At 34.8% G+C, this 17335-nt stretch overlaps 3 protein-coding genes across 5 annotated transcripts in view; all 3 read left to right on the top strand.

The window, feature by feature from the left end:
* Positions 1-12461, top strand: part of LOC123891207 (LEAF RUST 10 DISEASE-RESISTANCE LOCUS RECEPTOR-LIKE PROTEIN KINASE-like 2.4) — a 94851-nt gene extending 82390 nt beyond the window's left edge. For 2 of the 3 annotated variants that reach the window (XM_045941052.1, XM_045941049.1), the window contains exons 2-3: positions 10964-10993; positions 11074-12457. In XM_045941052.1, the coding sequence (XP_045797008.1) occupies positions 10964-10993; positions 11074-12269 (1226 nt within the window). In that variant the 3' untranslated portion in view covers positions 12270-12457. Of the gene's footprint in view, positions 1-6203; positions 7716-10963; positions 10994-11073 lie in introns of those variants that run through there. The other variant, XM_045941053.1, reaches the window with a different exon arrangement.
* On the top strand, positions 2132-5234 carry LOC123891208 (LEAF RUST 10 DISEASE-RESISTANCE LOCUS RECEPTOR-LIKE PROTEIN KINASE-like 2.1). Its single transcript, XM_045941055.1, has 3 exons — positions 2132-3283; positions 3857-3889; positions 3998-5234. Exons 1-3 carry the CDS (start codon positions 2512-2514, stop codon positions 5116-5118), a joined length of 1926 nt encoding a protein of 641 aa, XP_045797011.1. The 5' UTR covers positions 2132-2511; the 3' UTR covers positions 5119-5234.
* Positions 12462-13814: 1353 nt separating the features above from the next.
* LOC123893163 (LEAF RUST 10 DISEASE-RESISTANCE LOCUS RECEPTOR-LIKE PROTEIN KINASE-like 2.1) lies at positions 13815-16796 on the top strand. The gene is made up of 3 exons (XM_045943087.1): positions 13815-14769; positions 15347-15379; positions 15508-16796. The coding sequence occupies exons 1-3, from the start codon at positions 13962-13964 to the stop codon at positions 16665-16667; spliced, it is 2001 nt and encodes a 666-aa protein (XP_045799043.1). The 5' UTR covers positions 13815-13961; the 3' UTR covers positions 16668-16796.
* The last annotated feature ends 539 nt before the right edge of the window (positions 16797-17335 follow it).

Here is a 17335-nt window from a genome sequence, read left to right as displayed (position 1 = left end):
CCGTACCTCCCTGAAGAAACGCTTGCTCCCAACTATCATCGGAATTTTAGATTGCTCAACAAGCTCCACCATCCCTCTTCAGCCCCCGGATTGTGCCTTTTCCGTCCTCCTGAAGAATCGCTTGCCTCTGACTATCCATGGATTTTCGCGATAGCCCTACAAGCCTTCACCACTCTTCGACCCCGGAATGCCTTCCGTACTCTCGAAGTTTTGCTTGGCTCCAAACCAACCTTGGAATTTTAGGCGGTTCCACAAGCTGCAACATCAAACTCTCCTTGTATCCAACTACCTCCAGCAGTCTCACAAGTTACCAAGTCTGATCACCGTTGCTTTCAATTGTCTCCCTGAAGATCCTCTCAAGGTCTTGCACTTCTTCAGCCACAATTGAAACATAACCCACAAGGTCTCCATGGTCATCCCCTTTGGTTCAACAATACCACTCTCCTCCCTATCTCCGATTAGATAGCCAAGAGCTAATGTTGACTGTCTACCACTATGGAAGACTCCACCTCAAACTGAGTTTCCACCAAAGTATACCCACCATGATCTCCACCTTGTAACACGCAAGACCTTTCCAACTCCTCTGAAACATACTTCAAGCTATTGTTAGTCTCCAACAATTCCAGTTCAGTTCAACACCTAGTAAACCTTGTTCACTAGTCCAACTAAACTCATGTCACTAACAGGTCCACCCGAAGTCCCACAACTCAACTACATTATGAGAATCACCACTAGTTATAGATGCATGACCAACTATCTTTGCATCTAAGTTCAGAAACATACCTCACATCGTGTAAAGAAAATCACGATTGTCAAACTTCGTAAGACAAGCTGTACACATACCTTGAACCTTCAAGCTTTCCGTCTTCAAGATGAACAACTCCACCTTCAACTAACTCTAGAGTCTCAAAGTATTCATTCTTTGAACACATGTGATAGGAGCATCAAAAGTCCATGACCCAAATACTCCACCGGTTCTCAACTTCCACTAGCACCTCTACATAATAATGAAGTTGTTGTTTCAGAAGTAACCTGAGTATTATTACCACCGCCTCTCCAGGCCGACCTTCTTCGCTATCACCATTAACTCTTTATCTTCGAGGCACCGGATAACAACACTCCATGTTTTATCCATCATCCCGAACATTAAAATTGCTTCCATCTTCACTTTCCACAATTCCAAATTGCTTTTGGAAAGTCCCTCGATATCCGACTTAAAACCCATGGTGCTCACTTCAAATTGTTCCGATTGCCCCACGGTGGGCGCCAATTGTTGTGAATTCGTCTATAAAATCACACCAATAAAAGAACTTGATGTGTGGAGCAATAGAACGGCAACCAAATAATTAAGCGGAATAAGCAATAATAATAATAACCGATAAAGAAGATAAAGGAGAAGAAAGAACACGATATTTGTTTACCCAGTTCGGTCCAATAATGACCTAGTCTGGGGGAGAGAGCAGCCCCTCCGTTCCACTATATCAATGAGTAACTTTACAAGAAATTCCCAAATTGGGTTACAAGAATTAATCCTAGCTAATTCTACCCAAAACCCGAATCTCTTCCCGTGGCCAAGAGACTCAATTGATAAGTGTTTTCCAAGGTGTACCACAAAGATAGTTCTCCCACCCTAGAGTTGTACCAAGAGAAAACCCTTTTTTTCTCTCTAAAACCCTAGCCCTTGTGTGGTGGCAAACCCTAATCCTTGCCTCTACATTGTTGCTCTCTTTCTCTCTCTCTCTCTCTCTCAATTTTTCTATGAATAAAGCACTCCCTATTTATAGAAAAATAATATGCCAAAAATTAGTAACAAATCTGTTTTAAAATAAAACAAATCCAAGTCAAAGTATCTTCCAAGAAAATATATTTTTTTTCCCAAAAAATCTTCAAAACATCAAAGATGCAAAAAGATTCAACAAAGATTTTTCTGACTTCTTGTAACTAAGATTTCAAGGCATATCCAACATACAACTTATTCCAAGAAAAACACACAAAAACATATTTCAAATTCTCATATTTTACTTTTTCTTAATAAGTGTGATTTTTTTATTTTTTTCTTATAATTTGGGACGGAGGGAGTATGTTCATAGAAATTTGTAGAGAAAATGAAATTATGTTGAGATGAAATTTCAGGGAAAGAGATGGAATAGAAAATATTTTGTTTTTCCATATTTGCCAATTTCATGGAAAGAGATGGAATAGAAAATATTTTGTTTTTTTATATTTGCCCTTCCAATACGTGAGTTGTGATGTTAAGGCATTCCACAATAACATGGTAGAACTTCATTTTTCTTTCAAACTTGAGAAATGAGTGGTATATATGAAGCCTTTAATTCAATGGTTGAAAATTAAGCTTAAAAATCTTTGTTTATCTATTGTTCAAATGACATCAAAGTCAAAGTCAACAACACTCATCTTTCATGTTTTCTTCTTGATCAAGTAGCAACTCTTAAAATTAAAAGGTTGCAAATTAAGGAACAACAAACCCAAATTAAGGATCATTAATAAACAATGTTGTCCTTGTCCCTCTCTTCTCCCACCATCATCATCATCTTCTCAATCTTCATCTTCTCTCTTCATCATACAACGTCGTTACCGTCACATCCATCACTATCTATCTGCAACAACACCACCTTCAACTGTGGTACCATAACCAACCTTTCCTACCCTTTCACCGGCGGTGACCGTCCTTCCTTCTGTGGTCCACCGCAGTTTCATCTAAACTGCCAAAACAATGTTCCAGAGTTGAATATTTCCTCAGTAAGTTACCGAGTTCTTCAAATAAACTCAGCAACTCATTCTATCACCATAGCAAGATTAGACCTTTGGAACGAAACATGTACCCATCATTACATTAACTCAACTTTTGACAGAACTAGCTATAGCTATGGTTTGGGAAATCGTAAACTTATTCTGTATTATGGATGCAAACCCACTTCAGTATTCACCAAAGATCCACATAATTTGTTTTGCTGTGACAGCAATGGGTATAAGAAAAATTCTTATTCTTTGATTGGTCCATTTCCTTTGGACCCAATACTGATTTTTGCTGAGTGTGATGAAGGTGTTGAGGTGCCAATTCTTGAAGAACAAGCTAATAGGTTGGCAGGAAATCGTTCTTTGCTTAGAGAGGTTTTGATGAAAGGGTTTAATGTGAATTATAGCAATCCTTTTGATGATGATTGTTTGAAGTGTAGTGGTTCTGGTGGTCAACAATGTGGGTTTGATTATGATGACAATGAACCCATTTGTATTTGTGGTAATGAGTTGTGTCCTTCTTCAGGTATTTTAGCTTTTCTTTTGGTTAATTCTTGTTTTTGGTGTTTGATGATGATTCTTATTTCAAGTAAAAACTATTGGTACAACCCAGTGGCAAAGCTAGAAAATTTACAAAACCTCCACAAAATCTCTTAAACAAAAATCTCAGTTTTCCATTTAAAAATCTAAGTTTTGAACAAACAAAATCTCAGTTTTGCCATAAACTAACCCCTAAAAATATCGTTTTATCTTAAACTAGCCTATAAAAGACCAAAATTTTTTACCAGAGCCTCCGCAAGTGCTGGGCTGGCAGGGCGGTGTATCCGCCACCCGTACAACCTAAAGTCATGTTGCAGTGTCGTCGCAAAGACTTCTAAAACTTTACATTTGCAGTAGCAAATGCAATTTAAAATCGCAATTTCACTGGTTTTGTTAATTTATCTTGTAACTAAAAGTCACGGTTCTCCCATTTAATTTAGGAATGGAGATTATGCCTAATTATAATCCAGTTCATTCATGGAACAAAAATATAGAGCAATTAGACAATGCATGAGCATGATTATTATAAATTCTATCTAAATTGATTTTTGAATTGTAGGTTCAAAATGGAACTGGAAGCTTATTGCGATTGGTAAGAATAATAAATTCCGTGTTTCTCATCCCACTTTATGGTGGCATTAAAATAATTTCTAAATAATAACTGATGAAAATTATTTATCTGTTCTTTACATAAATTCAGGTGCTTCAGCCGCTGGATTTGGAGCAACCGTGTTCATTATAAGTATTCTCAAACAACAACAACAATCAAGCCTTATTCCACTAAATATTTTCGGAGAAAGAAGAAAACATGTTGACAACAATGTTGAGATTTTCATGCGAAGTTATAACTTATCCCTGCCAAGAAGATATAGTTATACAGAAGTAAAAAAGATCACAAACTCATTCCGAGATAAATTAGGCCAAGGAGGATATGGTGTCGTGTACAAAGCAAGTTTACCTGATGGTCGTCAAGTGGCAGTGAAAGTAATAAACGAGTCAAAGGGAAATGGAGAAGAATTCATAAATGAAGTTGCTAGCATTAGTAGAACATCACACATGAACATTGTGTCACTTTTAGGCTATAGTTATGAGGTGAACAAAAGAGCCCTAATATATGAATTCATGCCCAAAGGATCATTGGATAAGTTCATCTATAGAAGTGGATTTCCTGATGCAATTTGTGATTTTGATTGGAACACGTTGTTCCAAATTGCTATTGGCATTGCTAGAGGACTTGAGTACTTGCATCAGGGATGTAATTCAAGGATTTTGCATCTTGATATCAAACCCCAAAATATTCTTTTGGATGAAGATTTTTGTCCAAAAATATCTGATTTTGGACTAGCTAAAATATGTCAAAAGAAGGATAGTATCGTGTCAATGCTAGGGACAAGAGGTACTGCAGGATATATGGCGCCCGAAGTATTTAGTAGAGCATTTGGTGGAGTTTCTTACAAATCTGATGTATATAGTTATGGCATGTTGATTCTTGAAATTATTGGTGGAAGAAAGAATTATGACACTGGTACTTCTGAAATGTACTTTCCTGACTGGATTTATCAGGATCTCGAGCAAGGAAATACTCTTTTAAATTGTTTGACAATCTCAGAGGAAGAAAATGATATGGTTAGAAAGATTACTTTGGTGAGTCTATGGTGCATTCAAACGAATCCATCAGACAGACCACCAATGAATAAAGTAATAGAAATGCTACTAGGACCACTTTCATCAGTGCCATATCCTCCATGTCCCTTCTTATTTTCTTCCGGAAGGCCATCCCAACAAGTGTCAAATATGTCTTCATCCTATAAATCAAAATAATTGTTCCATGTATAAATTAAATTATTAGTTCCACAATCTGCCAAAATAATTGTAATTTGTGTTTAACAGGTTATGGCATGTAATTTTAGTAATCCTTTCTTATACTTCAAAAGAAAGCTACAGAGTACTATTAATATTTCTTCAATCATAGAAATTCCAAAATAACTTTGGAAAGAAACACAGATTAAATTGATACTTAAATGAAAGACTTGCAGAAATTGGCCTCTTTCTAAGTGATGGTTTTCACTCAGAAGGAATCAATCAATTGTAAGTGTATCATTTTGTTTAACACTACTGAATTCAAAGATAATCTGCAGAAAACAAACATGAAACTCAAAATTTTGAAACATTAATCTGCTCTAAAAAACTCTACCCACCCAGATGCAACAGTGGCAGCTTTAACGACATTAACATAAAGTGTTCAACATCCACGTTTTCATCCAATGTGAGACTCAACTCACACTTAAAATATCAACAGAAAGAGTTGAACCTGTGATTGTTAACAAGAGTGATGAGCTCCAATGACAGTGAGCATAACCATCACAAATTTTATCAACCACTGCAGATTGAAGGCAACCGGTATTAGTATTCTTCTCATCCTAATATTTTTAAATTTTAAATTGACGTGTATTAGTTTTTTACAATAAACGATTATTAATATTGGCGGAGTAAAATAGCTTTCCTTAGATTTTTTCTCAAGCATACACTCCAAAAAGTCTAGATTTCATCCCAACATTAACATAGATTGGTAAACAACACATCACAATTTCATAACAATTTTATTTAACTCGAAGTTTGATGAACTCTAACATTACTATCTTTCTCTTTCAAGCTTGTTGAAGCTTTGAGATTATGTTTGGCCATGTGTATTTAATTATTAACCTTCTATTATGGACCTGTCAAAAAAAGAGGGCTAACAGAACCACTTCCACAAGAAATTGGAAATTTGGGTAAGCTACCAAAAATTTAAGTGTGTGATAAAGAAAGACACCAATCATAGAATAAAATAAAAAAATTATCTCATAAAATTTGAAACTGATTCAGATGCCTTTATATATGAGCTCCAATGAAGGTTGTGAGAATCTGTTTAGTTGTGGAAATATAACAAATATTGGTTTCCCTTTCTGGGGAGAGAATCGACCAAAAGGGTGTGGCTACCCTTTGTTGAAACTCACTTGCATAAGCGACACCAGTTACATAACCATCAATGATGTCAAGTATCAGGTTTTGGAGGCCAATCCAACTTTACAAACGTTGAGAATCGCCAGAGAGGACTACTTGCAAGAAGGATTATGTCCATCAAAACATGTCAACACCACATTAGACACCGGCCTCTTTGTTTATGGTTCTAACTACAATAATCTTACCTTCTTCTATGATTGTCCACCTTCAATTACTTTCCCTTCGCCCAGCGGACATTTTCCATGTGATTCAAATGGTTATTCTGATGATTCTGTTTATACTTGGTTTGGTTCTAATACTGATCTTCAAGCTTTTTCATGCAAAGAAAGTATGGTTGTTCCAATTTTGAGTTCATTGTTTGATGTTAGTGATTTGGCTAAAATACAAAAGGCGATTGGAGATGTATTTGTGGTGAAATGGATAGCTGGTATTGAAGAATCAATTATCAAGGGAAACTGGCTGATCTTATTCTAATTAATTAAATACTCTGCATAAGTCTAGTCAACTAATTCACTGAATTTTTCTACACGTCAGAATCACTGAATTTTCTTAAATGCATTTTTTTGACATTTTGTACTACATCCTTCATTTGAGTCTTACTCTATGCACATTCAACATTGTTGTTGCAGAGATTTTAGTTCTTTGCTCTCTCAGGATGCCTTCCTTGCTTACTATCCTTCATATTCTTCAATTCATAATCCTCTTGAAACTGATTCAGATACCTTTATATTTGAGCTCTAATGAAGGCTGTGAGAATCTGTTTACTTGTGGAAATATAACAAATATTGGTTTCCCTTTCTGGGGAGCGAATCGACCAAAAGAGTGTGGCTACCCTTTGTTGAATCTCACTTGCATAAAGAACGTCAGTCACATAACAATCAATGATGTCGAGTATCAAGTTTTGGAGGCCAATCCTGATTTACAAACTTTGAGAATCACCAGAGAGGACTCTTTCCAAGAAGGACTATGTCCTCCAAAGCATGTCAGCACCACATTAGACACTGATCTATTTGTTTATGGTTCTAACTACATCAATCTTACACTCTTTTATGGTTGTCCATCTTCAATTACTTTCCCTTCGCATAGTGGACAATTTCAATGTCATTCAAATGGTTATTCTGATGATATTGTTTATACTTGGTTTGGTCCTAATATTGGTCCTCTGGCTTTTCCATGCCAAGATAATATGACTGTTCCAGTTTCTAATTCATTGTTTGATATTAGTAATTTTGCTAAAATACAAAGTGCAATCAAAGATGGATTTGTGGTGAGATGGATAGCTGGTATTGAAGATTGTGTGAAGTGCCAAAATTCAGGTGGATTTTGTGGTTATGATTGGATTTCAAAGCAAACAACCTGCTACTGCAGAGATCAATCTTGTTCTAATTTTATACCAGTTTCTAATACACCTTCAGGTATGTCTAAATATTTTTGCTAATTGCATTTTTTATTAATTATAATCTAATATGAAATAATCAAATGTATCAACTTTTAATGGGATGAGTGTCTAAATTATATACTAGTATTTATTATTTGACTAAAATACTACGACTAAGTCTAAAATTAAGTTAGTCATGTATTATTCTACTTTGAAGTAGTTTGGATCCAGTTTCGTAGAAACATCACAAAGTGTGGAAATTATGATGCATTGAATTAAAAATGAAAGTGAAAGGGCATTTGAATTTTGAATAATCAACTCCTATCATTAAAAATGCTAGGTTTGTTGTTTTTATTTTTACAATCTTTTAGGAGATTTATTAATTTTATTTTTCACTCTTATTTAAACTAAATTATTGTAGCCTTGAAGGCAACCTTTTGATTGAATAAAAATACAGAGATTTTTCTCAAATTTGATGGATTCCAAATTACTCCTTCTGATGGATTCCGGAAGTCTAGTGGATTCTAGATTAGTTACTCTTTCTGGTGGATTCCGGAAATCTGGTGGATTCCAGAGCCTTATCTAACAGGATTGTCGCTTGCGAACTGTGTTTTATTATAGGATAGCGCTTGTTTTTCCTTCACGCTTCCGTCCTGCGTCAGCAATGGGGCGGGACAGGGACGGATATTGCCCTCACAAACCCAAACCCATAAAAGTTCGGGTTTCCCCAAACCCATCCCAATTTCGAGCGGGGATAAAATGTATAACCCCAAACCCATACCCAACGGCGATTGGGTATCCTCGACGGGGTTCGGATATCCCCGTTACGCCTTTTCCACATGAATTTGGATTGTATTTTAGTATTTTTTTTATAAAAAAGAAGAAGAAGTTAAATGTCCAAAATTATTTTGTTTCAACAATATTTTTTTAAATAAAGAAAAGAAATAGAGAAAACGGTTTGTTTTTTTTTGGTAAGAAAGCTAAAGAGTACAAGGGAAAAGAAAAAAAAAAAGACAAAAAAGAAAGACTAGTCTCTTTGGAATAAAATTCCTAAAGCATCGTTTTTGAGCAGATCTTGAACGCCTTCTGGAGGACAGTCATAGTTAGTGAAATCAGCATCCGAGGAGGCTCCTAATTTTGCGAAGAAGTCTGCGCATTGATTACCTTCTCTAAGAGTGTGACAGAGGGAAACATTACTTTGGGAAATCAAATCCTTTATGTCCTGGATTAAAACTGCATGCATATGAAACTTAACTTGGGGACCTTTTATGAGGTTAATACAGTGTAAAGAATCTGAATAGCAGACAAGTTCGTCAATGCCCATGTTTATGGCCAACAAGAGGCCCTTGTAGATAGCATAAAGTTCAGCATACAAGATATCAGAAGACCCTTGAATGTAACCAGAAAACCCAGCCAAATAATGACCAAAAGTTTAAGAGTTTCTAATGTAAAATAGGTAAAATATAATTTTAGTATCAGCGGGGCGGGTTTTGGGACGGGTTCGGGATAGGTATCAATGTTCCCATTACCCGTCCAAACCCATATTTTGAAATCGGGGAAAACCCAAACCCAGTCAACTCGGGTTTTCTCCGTCAAAGTGGACAGGGTTTAGACGGGTATGAGTTTTATTTTCATGCCTATTAAAAGGCTGCAAATTAAGGTACAACAAACCCAAATTAAGGAACATTAATAAACAATGTTGTCCTTGTCCCTCTCTTCCCCACCATCTTCATCATCTTCTCAATCTTCATCTTCTCTCTTCATCATACAACGTCGTTACCGTCTCATCCATCACTATCTATCTGCAACAACACCACCTTCAACTGTGGTACCATAACCAACCTTTCCTACCCTTTCACCGGCGGCGACCGTCCTTCCTTCTGCGGGCCACCAGAGTTTCATCTAAACTGCCAAAACGATGTTCCAGAGTTGAAAATATCCTTGGTGAGTTACCGAGTTCTTCAAATCAACTCACTTACTCATTCTGCCACCTTAGCAAGATCAGACCTTTGGAACCAAACATGTACCCATCAATATATTAATTCATCATTTGATGGAACTAGCTTTAGCTACGGTTTGGGAAACCGCAACCTTACTCTGTTTTATCGGTGCAAACCCACGTCAGTATTCACTGAAAAGCAGCATAATTTGTTTTACTGCGATAGAAATGGAGATAAGAACAATTCATATTCTTTGATTGGTCAATTTCCATTAGACCCAATTCTTAGTATTGTTGAATGTGATGAAGGTGTTGGTGTGCCAATTCTTGAAGTGCAAGCTAATAGGTTTGTAGAAAATCGTTCTTTGCTTAGGGAGGTTTTGATGAAAGGGTTTAATGTTAATTATAGCAATCCTTTTGATGATGATTGTATTGAGTGTATTGGTTCTGGTGGTCAACAATGTGGGTTTGATTATGATGACAATGAGCCCATTTGTATTTGTGGTAATGAGTTGTGTCCATCTTCAGGTATTTTAGCTTTTCTTTTGCTTAATTCTCGTGTTTAGCATTTGTTGTTGGTGATTCTTATTTCTTGTAAATTAATGGTTTTACGCGTGATTTTTTATTTATTTTTTTAGTTGTGGATGCAATCCAATTGCAGTTTCTTATAGTGCGAAAAATTGTTCATAAATGTAGCTAAAGCAACCACAACTGCAGTTGTGATGTTACAGTGGAGATCTCTAAAATCTTTAACTTGAAGCTGTATTCCGCAATTTAAAACCATGATCTTAACAAGGCTTTTTCTATCATGAAAGAGTGAAGAAAGTGGTGCATGGTGCACAAGTTCCGAATAATAATATAACGAATACGAATTTTACAAAATTCACCGTTGGATTGAAAGATTATATCATATAGATTATCCATAATTTTTTTTAGAGAAATTGAAAATCATTTGATATGTTATTGAGACCCATCAAAATTAACGGTATTCAATAAAAACTCATAAACCGTTAATCTTGACGGGTCTCAATAACATATCAAATGATTTTCAATTTTTCTAAAAAAAATTATGGATGATCTATATGATATAATCTTTTAATCCAACGATAGATTTTGTAAAATTCGTATTCGTTATAGTGTTATTGGGAACTTGTGCACCATGCACCACTTCTATCAGTCTTTCATGTTAGAATTGGCCTCTTAACAATGATTTGTTTGATTAACAAAAACATATGATGTTGCTATAGCGTGGACTAATTAGACTTAAGAAGTTCTATTGTAATTGGAACAAGAGAAAATAAGATTTGTCTGGTTCTTTGTTCTGACATATTGTGTTTATGTTGCAGGTAACAGCTCTAAAACTGGCATTATAATAGGTAATTTCCATTTTTCTAATAGATGAATTGAATTTAGATTTTGGAAGTAAAATTTTACTGATGTATAGCATTATCTTCAGGCGCAGTTGTAGGAGTTGGAGCTCTTGTTTTTATTCTTGGTGCATGCTTTCTAGTTCGGCGAAGGAAGAAAAATGCTGAAAAAATGAGTATTTTCAAACAACAACAATCAAGCCTTATCCCACTAAATATTTTCAGAGAAAGAAGAAAACTTGTTGACCACAATGTGGAGGTTTTCATGAGAAGTTATAATTTATCCATGCCAAGAAGATATAGTTATAAGGAAGTAAAAAGGATCACAAACTCATTCCGAAATAAATTAGGCCAAGGAGGATACGGTGTTGTGTACAAAGCAATTTTATCTGATGGTCGTCAAGTGGCGGTGAAACTAATAAATGAGTCAAAGGGAAATGGAGAAGAATTTATAAATGAAGTTGCTAGCATTAGTAAAACATCACACATGAACGTTGTGTCACTTTTAGGCTTTAGTTATGAGGTGAACAAAAGAGCCCTAATATATGAATTCATGCCCAAAGGATCATTGGATAAGTTCATCTACAAAAGAGAGTTTCCTAATGCCATTTGTGATTTTGATTGGAACACTTTGTTCCAAATTGCAATTGGCATTGCTAGAGGTCTAGAGTACTTGCATCATGGATGTAGTTCAAGGATTCTACATCTTGATATAAAGCCTCAAAACATTCTTTTGGATGAAGATTTTTGCCCAAAAATCTCTGATTTTGGACTAGCTAAAATATGCCAAAGGAAGGATAGTATTGTGTCAATACTAGGGACAAGAGGTACTGCAGGATATATGGCGCCAGAAGTATTAAGTAGAGCATTTGGTGGAGTTTCTTATAAATCTGATGTATATAGTTATGGCATGTTGATTCTTGAAATGATTGGAGGAAGAAAGAACTATGACACTGGAGGTACATCTACTTCTGAAATGTACTTTCCAGACTGGATTTATAAGGATCTAGAGCAAGGAAATACTCTTTTAAATTGTTCGATAATCTCCGAGGAAGAAAATGATATGGTTAGAAAGATTACTTTGGTCAGTCTATGGTGCATTCAAACGAAACCATCAGATAGACCACCGATGAATAAAGTAATAGATATGCTACTAGGACCACTTTCATCGGTGTCATATACTCCAAAGCCCGTCTTATGTTCTCCTGAAAGGCCACCACTAGAAGTGTCAGATATGTCTTCGTCCGATTTGTATGAGACAAATTCAATTATGGTATCAAAATAATTGTTCTATATATACGTTCAATTATTAGTTCAACAACCTGCCAAAACAATTGTAATTTGCTTTTTCAAAAAAAATAATTGTAATTTGTGTCTAACAGGTTATGGCATGTAATTTTAGTAATCATTTTGTTTCTTATACTTCAAAACCAATTTTATTGTATTGACTTATACTACAATCAATCCTTTCTAAGAGTAAAATCAATATTGTAGATTCTAGATTCCTTACTTAAGAGTATCATTTTCCAATCAACTTCAGAAAGGATGCATCAGAATGGAAAAACAGAGATAAAAAATCATGAATGGGGTTTGTTGCAATAGATAGTTTAAAAATGAGAATAGCCCAGCACATTGTTTTGATTGATATCAAAAGAAAGCTAGAAATTATGATTACTATTACTTCAAAGAAACACAAATTAAATTGGTACTCTTAGAATTGAGAGTTGAGCCTACTCAACCCTAAAAAACCAGCTTGTATGTGAGGATTGTCTCTACTTTATAAACATATTTAGGTAATCTCACAACTAATGTGAGACTTCTTAACAGGTACTTAACGAAAGACTTACAGAAATCTACTTAGTTTAATAATGAGAATAGCCCAGCACAGATGTTATAAGTGTAACATTTGGTTTAACATTGAAAGATCACTATCTGAATTCAAAGATAATCTGCAAAAAAACACCATGAAACACATTAATCTGCACTCAAAAAATCTACACACATAGATGCAATAGTTGCAGGTTTGGATGCAAATTAAGAAACGTGTTACTGATACTAGTTTTTCTGTAACGGCATTACAATAAAAATCTCAAATAAATAAGAGAGGAAAGAGGTGAACCTGTGATTATTAACAAGAGTGATGAGCACCAACGACGGTGAGCAACCACCACAAATTTAAAGTCGGGTGGTTTCTTATCAACCTCTGCAGATTGATGGCCAGCGGTATTAGTATTCTTCTCATCCTAATATATTTAATATTTCAATTTTAAATTGGTGAAGAAAAATAGCTTTCCTTAGATTTTCTCTCAAACATTGAATAAATAAAGAACACTCCAAAATGTCTTGATTTCATCCCAAGTCCCAACATCAACATAGAAAGGTAAACACAACATCACAATTTCATAACAATTTTATTGAACTCAAAATTTGATGAATTCTAAACATTATGATCTTTCTCTTTCAAGTCAACATTTTGTCTAACATTTTATATTATTGATGATATATATAATAACAAGTTTTTGGTTGTTTTAGATGAAAAAGTCTTCTACAACCGAATCATTCATTAAAAAATGTTGATATTTAAACATCTATTGAATCTTTTATAGTGAGCCCCTTGTACAATTTGATGAATTCAAACCTCATTAATCTAAAAAAAAAAATGATAAACTAAAACCTACTACAGTATCACCATTCTTGACAAAAACAGTAAGTTAATTAATGTAATAAATTCTACTCCACTGCAGTTTCCTAGAAACTTCACAAAGTCAAAGTGTGAAAATAATGATGCATTGAAACATGAAAGTGAATTTTCATAAAAAGAAAGAAACATGAAAGTGAAAGGGGTGTTGAATCAACTCTAATAATTATTAATTTTATTTTAAGCTTACTAAATCAAGATTTTATGTTTATCTAACCAAAATAATCCTCATTAGTAGTAGTACTAGTAGTAGTTGTACTTCTTTGTTCTAGCACAAGAATGAAACCTCTTCTTCTTCCTTCTTCTTCCATTATTATTTTATTTTTCTCCTTCACACTTTTGATGATCTCAATCATCAATATTCCAACATGTCTATGCGAAGATAGTACCCAATACACGAACTGCAGCTATGCTTTTAAATGCGAAAGCAAAATTAGAAACCTGAACCTGAAGTATCCGTTCTGGGGAGGAAACAGAAATCAATATTGTGGTAGTGTTGCTGCTGATCCTAATACAGAGCTCACATGTGAACGAAGTGTCCCAAAGATAACAATCAATTTTGCCAAATACCGTATTCTTGATTGGGACAATACAACACAGAAACTCACAGTTGCAAGGGACGATTACTCACGTGGTGATGTTTGTACTGTGAATAACAATTACCAGAACAGCTCATTTGATAACACACTGTTTCAACGTTATAACGGTGATGTTTCTACCATCACGCTGTTGTACAGCTGTGATGCAGCTCCAAATTCACAGAATTTGTTTGGTAGAGTTGACTGCGGTGATGGTAAATATGTTGTGTATACGGTTGTTTATGCTGCTTCGGGCATATGTAGTCCGAGTGTTATTGTTGTGATTCCGATTTTGGGAACCCTTGCTGCACAACTTGTATCTGGAAATGGATTAGAAGATGCATTAAAAGACGGTTTTGATTTGAAGTGGACCGGAAATTATGGACAGTGTCAGGGGTGCATTGGTTCTGGCGGTGTGTGTGGGAATGATGGAGGAAGTGAATTCAGATGTTTCTGCAAAGATGGACCTCATAAAACTTCATGCACTTCCGAAAAGGCCTACTCCTCAGGTATGTCCATAATATCACATTCTCCGACTCTTACTCCCTCCGATACATATAAATTAAATTCAATTTTTAAGTTCATTGAATAATTGATGTATCTAATCTATAATAAAATGTGAATATTGCTTATAATATATAATTGAGGGACAGTATTTACGTTTCTTTCTACAACAAAGTTGTAATTCCAACTTACTAGACCCTAATGAGCTATCAGTAGACTTGAGTAGTTATTACTCATTAGACATCGAAATTAAATGCAAGCGAAAAGTAAAAATAAAATAAAAATGGAATGCAGAGGATAATCTCTTCAAAATGAATTGTTCACTCTGTTTTCTCCATTAAAATAGACATCAATGTCTTGTACAACATTGTTTTAATCTAAAAAAAAACCCAAATTGTTCTTCATCAAAACATGCAAAAATTATTGGAGACCCTCTTTGTTGCTGCTACAATATACAAAGAAAAGAGAAACTAAATTGTATTAAAGAAAATATATAGAGACAATAAATTAACATTTCTCTTCGAGACAATGCTTGAGCAAGATTATTATAACTTCTTCCTAATTTGATTTTTTTAATTGTAGGTGCAAAACGGAACTGGAGGCCTATTGTGATAGGTAAGAATAACAAACTAATATTTTTTATGATATCAGTGTTTCTCAACAAACATTATGGTGGAATTAATCTTCTTTTTTTTCTAAAACAATTGATGACAATTCTATTTCTGTTATTCGCATAAATTCAGGGGCATTAGTTGCTGGATTGGGAGTAACTATGTTCTTCATTATTATGCTTAGACGTCACTTTAAAAGGGGTATAGATAGTAAGCAAATGAGTATTTTCACAAAAAGAAGAAAAGTTGTTGACCACAATGTAGAGGTTTTCATTCAAAGGTATAATTCATCGATGCCAAGAAGATATACTTATAGAGAAGTAAAGAGGATCACAAACTCGTTCCGAGATAAATTAGGCCAAGGAGGATATGGTGTTGTGTACAAAGCAAGTTTACCTGACGGTCGTCAAGTGGCGGTGAAAGTATTAAATGAGTCAAAGGGAAATGGAGATGAATTCATAAATGAAGTTGGTAGCATTAGTAGAACATCACACATAAACATTGTATCACTTTTAGGCTTTTGCTATGAGACAAACAAAAGAGCACTAATATATGAATTCATGCCCGAAGGATCGTTGGATAAATTCATCTACAAAAATGGATCCCCTGACGCAATTTGTAATTTTGATTGGAACATATTGTTCCAAATTGCAATTGGCATTGCTAGAGGACTAGAGTACTTGCATCAAGGATGTAACTCAAGAATTCTGCATCTTGATATCAAACCTCAAAACATTCTTTTGGACGAAGATTTTTGTCCTAAAATATCTGATTTTGGACTAGCTAAAATATGTCAAAAGAAGGATAGTATCGTGTCAATACTGGGGATCAGAGGTACTGTAGGATATATGGCACCAGAAGTATTTAGTAGAACATTTGGCGGAGTTTCCTACAAATCCGATGTATACAGTTATGGTATGTTGATTATTGAAATGATCGGAGGAAGAAAGAACTATGATACCGGAGGATCATGTACTTCTGAAAAGTACTTTCCAGACTGGATTTATAAGGATCTCGAGCAAGGTAATACTTTTTTAAATTGTCCAACAATCACAGAGGAAGAAAATGATATGGTTAGAAAGATTACTTTGGTGAGTTTATGGTGCATTCAAACAAATCCATCGGACAGGCCACCGATGAATAAAGTAATTGAAATGCTACTAGGGCCAGTTTCATCCCTTTCAATTGCTCCAAAACCTGTCTTATCTCCTCCTGAAATGCCACCACTACAAGTGGCAGATATGTCTTCGTCGGATTTGTATGAAATAAATTCAATTACAGTATCAAAATAATTGTTCTATCTATAATTATTTAACTTCAAAATCAATTTTATATAATTGTATTGAAAGAAACACAAATTAAATTGGTACTTCTAATGAAAGACTTACTGAAATATGCTTGTAATGTAACTTAGTGATCATTTGGTATTTTGGTTTAACACTTCAGTATTTGAAAGAGCAGTTTCTGAATTAAATGATAATCTGCAGAAAACATGAAAGAGCAGTCTCTAAAAATCTATCACTAAAATACCTAAAAGAGAGGGGGAAAGAGGTTAACCTGCAAGAGTGAAGAGCTCCTTATATATGTATGTACTATGTTGTAGCAGCCGCCACTATCAACCACCGTGGATTGACCGTTGCTTATAAAAAAAAAAAAACGTGGTGACTGGGAAATATTTGGGCTTATATCTCACCGTCCAAACAAAAATTGTAAATAAAACCGTGGATTGACCGTCACCGTTTGCGGCAATAGTTAATATGCATAAGCCTTTTCGTATGTATGGTGCATAAGTCATTCATAGCCATCAGATGATTTTACACATGTAATAATCATAACTAAATGGTTTCATGACGTTATATGTAACGACCCAAAATTTAGTATTCGTTATTTAATTATTTTATTACGCGAGGGCGTGATTTATAATTAAATTATTAAGCGGCAAATAATCATTTAGCGAGAA

The sequence above is a fragment of the Trifolium pratense genome, linkage group LG6, assembly GCF_020283565.1.
Source record: "Trifolium pratense cultivar HEN17-A07 linkage group LG6, ARS_RC_1.1, whole genome shotgun sequence".
Lineage (NCBI taxonomy): Eukaryota > Viridiplantae > Streptophyta > Magnoliopsida > Fabales > Fabaceae > Trifolium > Trifolium pratense.
This window is presented reverse-complemented; position numbering and strand designations above follow the sequence as displayed.

What these genes read in the sequence shown, in the direction of transcription:
- LOC123891208 (XM_045941055.1), top strand. Translation starts at nt 2,512, where the DNA reads ATGTTGTCCTTGTCCCTCTCTTCTCCCACCATCATCATCATCTTCTCA. An exon ending in TGAGTTGTGTCCTTCTTCAG is followed by an intron (nt 3,284 to 3,856) that starts GTATTTTAGCTT and finishes TTTGAATTGTAG; the next exon opens with GTTCAAAATGGAACTGGAAG. An exon ending in CTGGAAGCTTATTGCGATTG is followed by an intron (nt 3,890 to 3,997) that starts GTAAGAATAATA and finishes ACATAAATTCAG; the next exon opens with GTGCTTCAGCCGCTGGATTT.
- LOC123893163 (XM_045943087.1), top strand. Translation starts at nt 13,962, where the DNA reads ATGAAACCTCTTCTTCTTCCTTCTTCTTCCATTATTATTTTATTTTTC. An exon ending in CGAAAAGGCCTACTCCTCAG is followed by an intron (nt 14,770 to 15,346) that starts GTATGTCCATAA and finishes TTTTAATTGTAG; the next exon opens with GTGCAAAACGGAACTGGAGG. An exon ending in CTGGAGGCCTATTGTGATAG is followed by an intron (nt 15,380 to 15,507) that starts GTAAGAATAACA and finishes GCATAAATTCAG; the next exon opens with GGGCATTAGTTGCTGGATTG.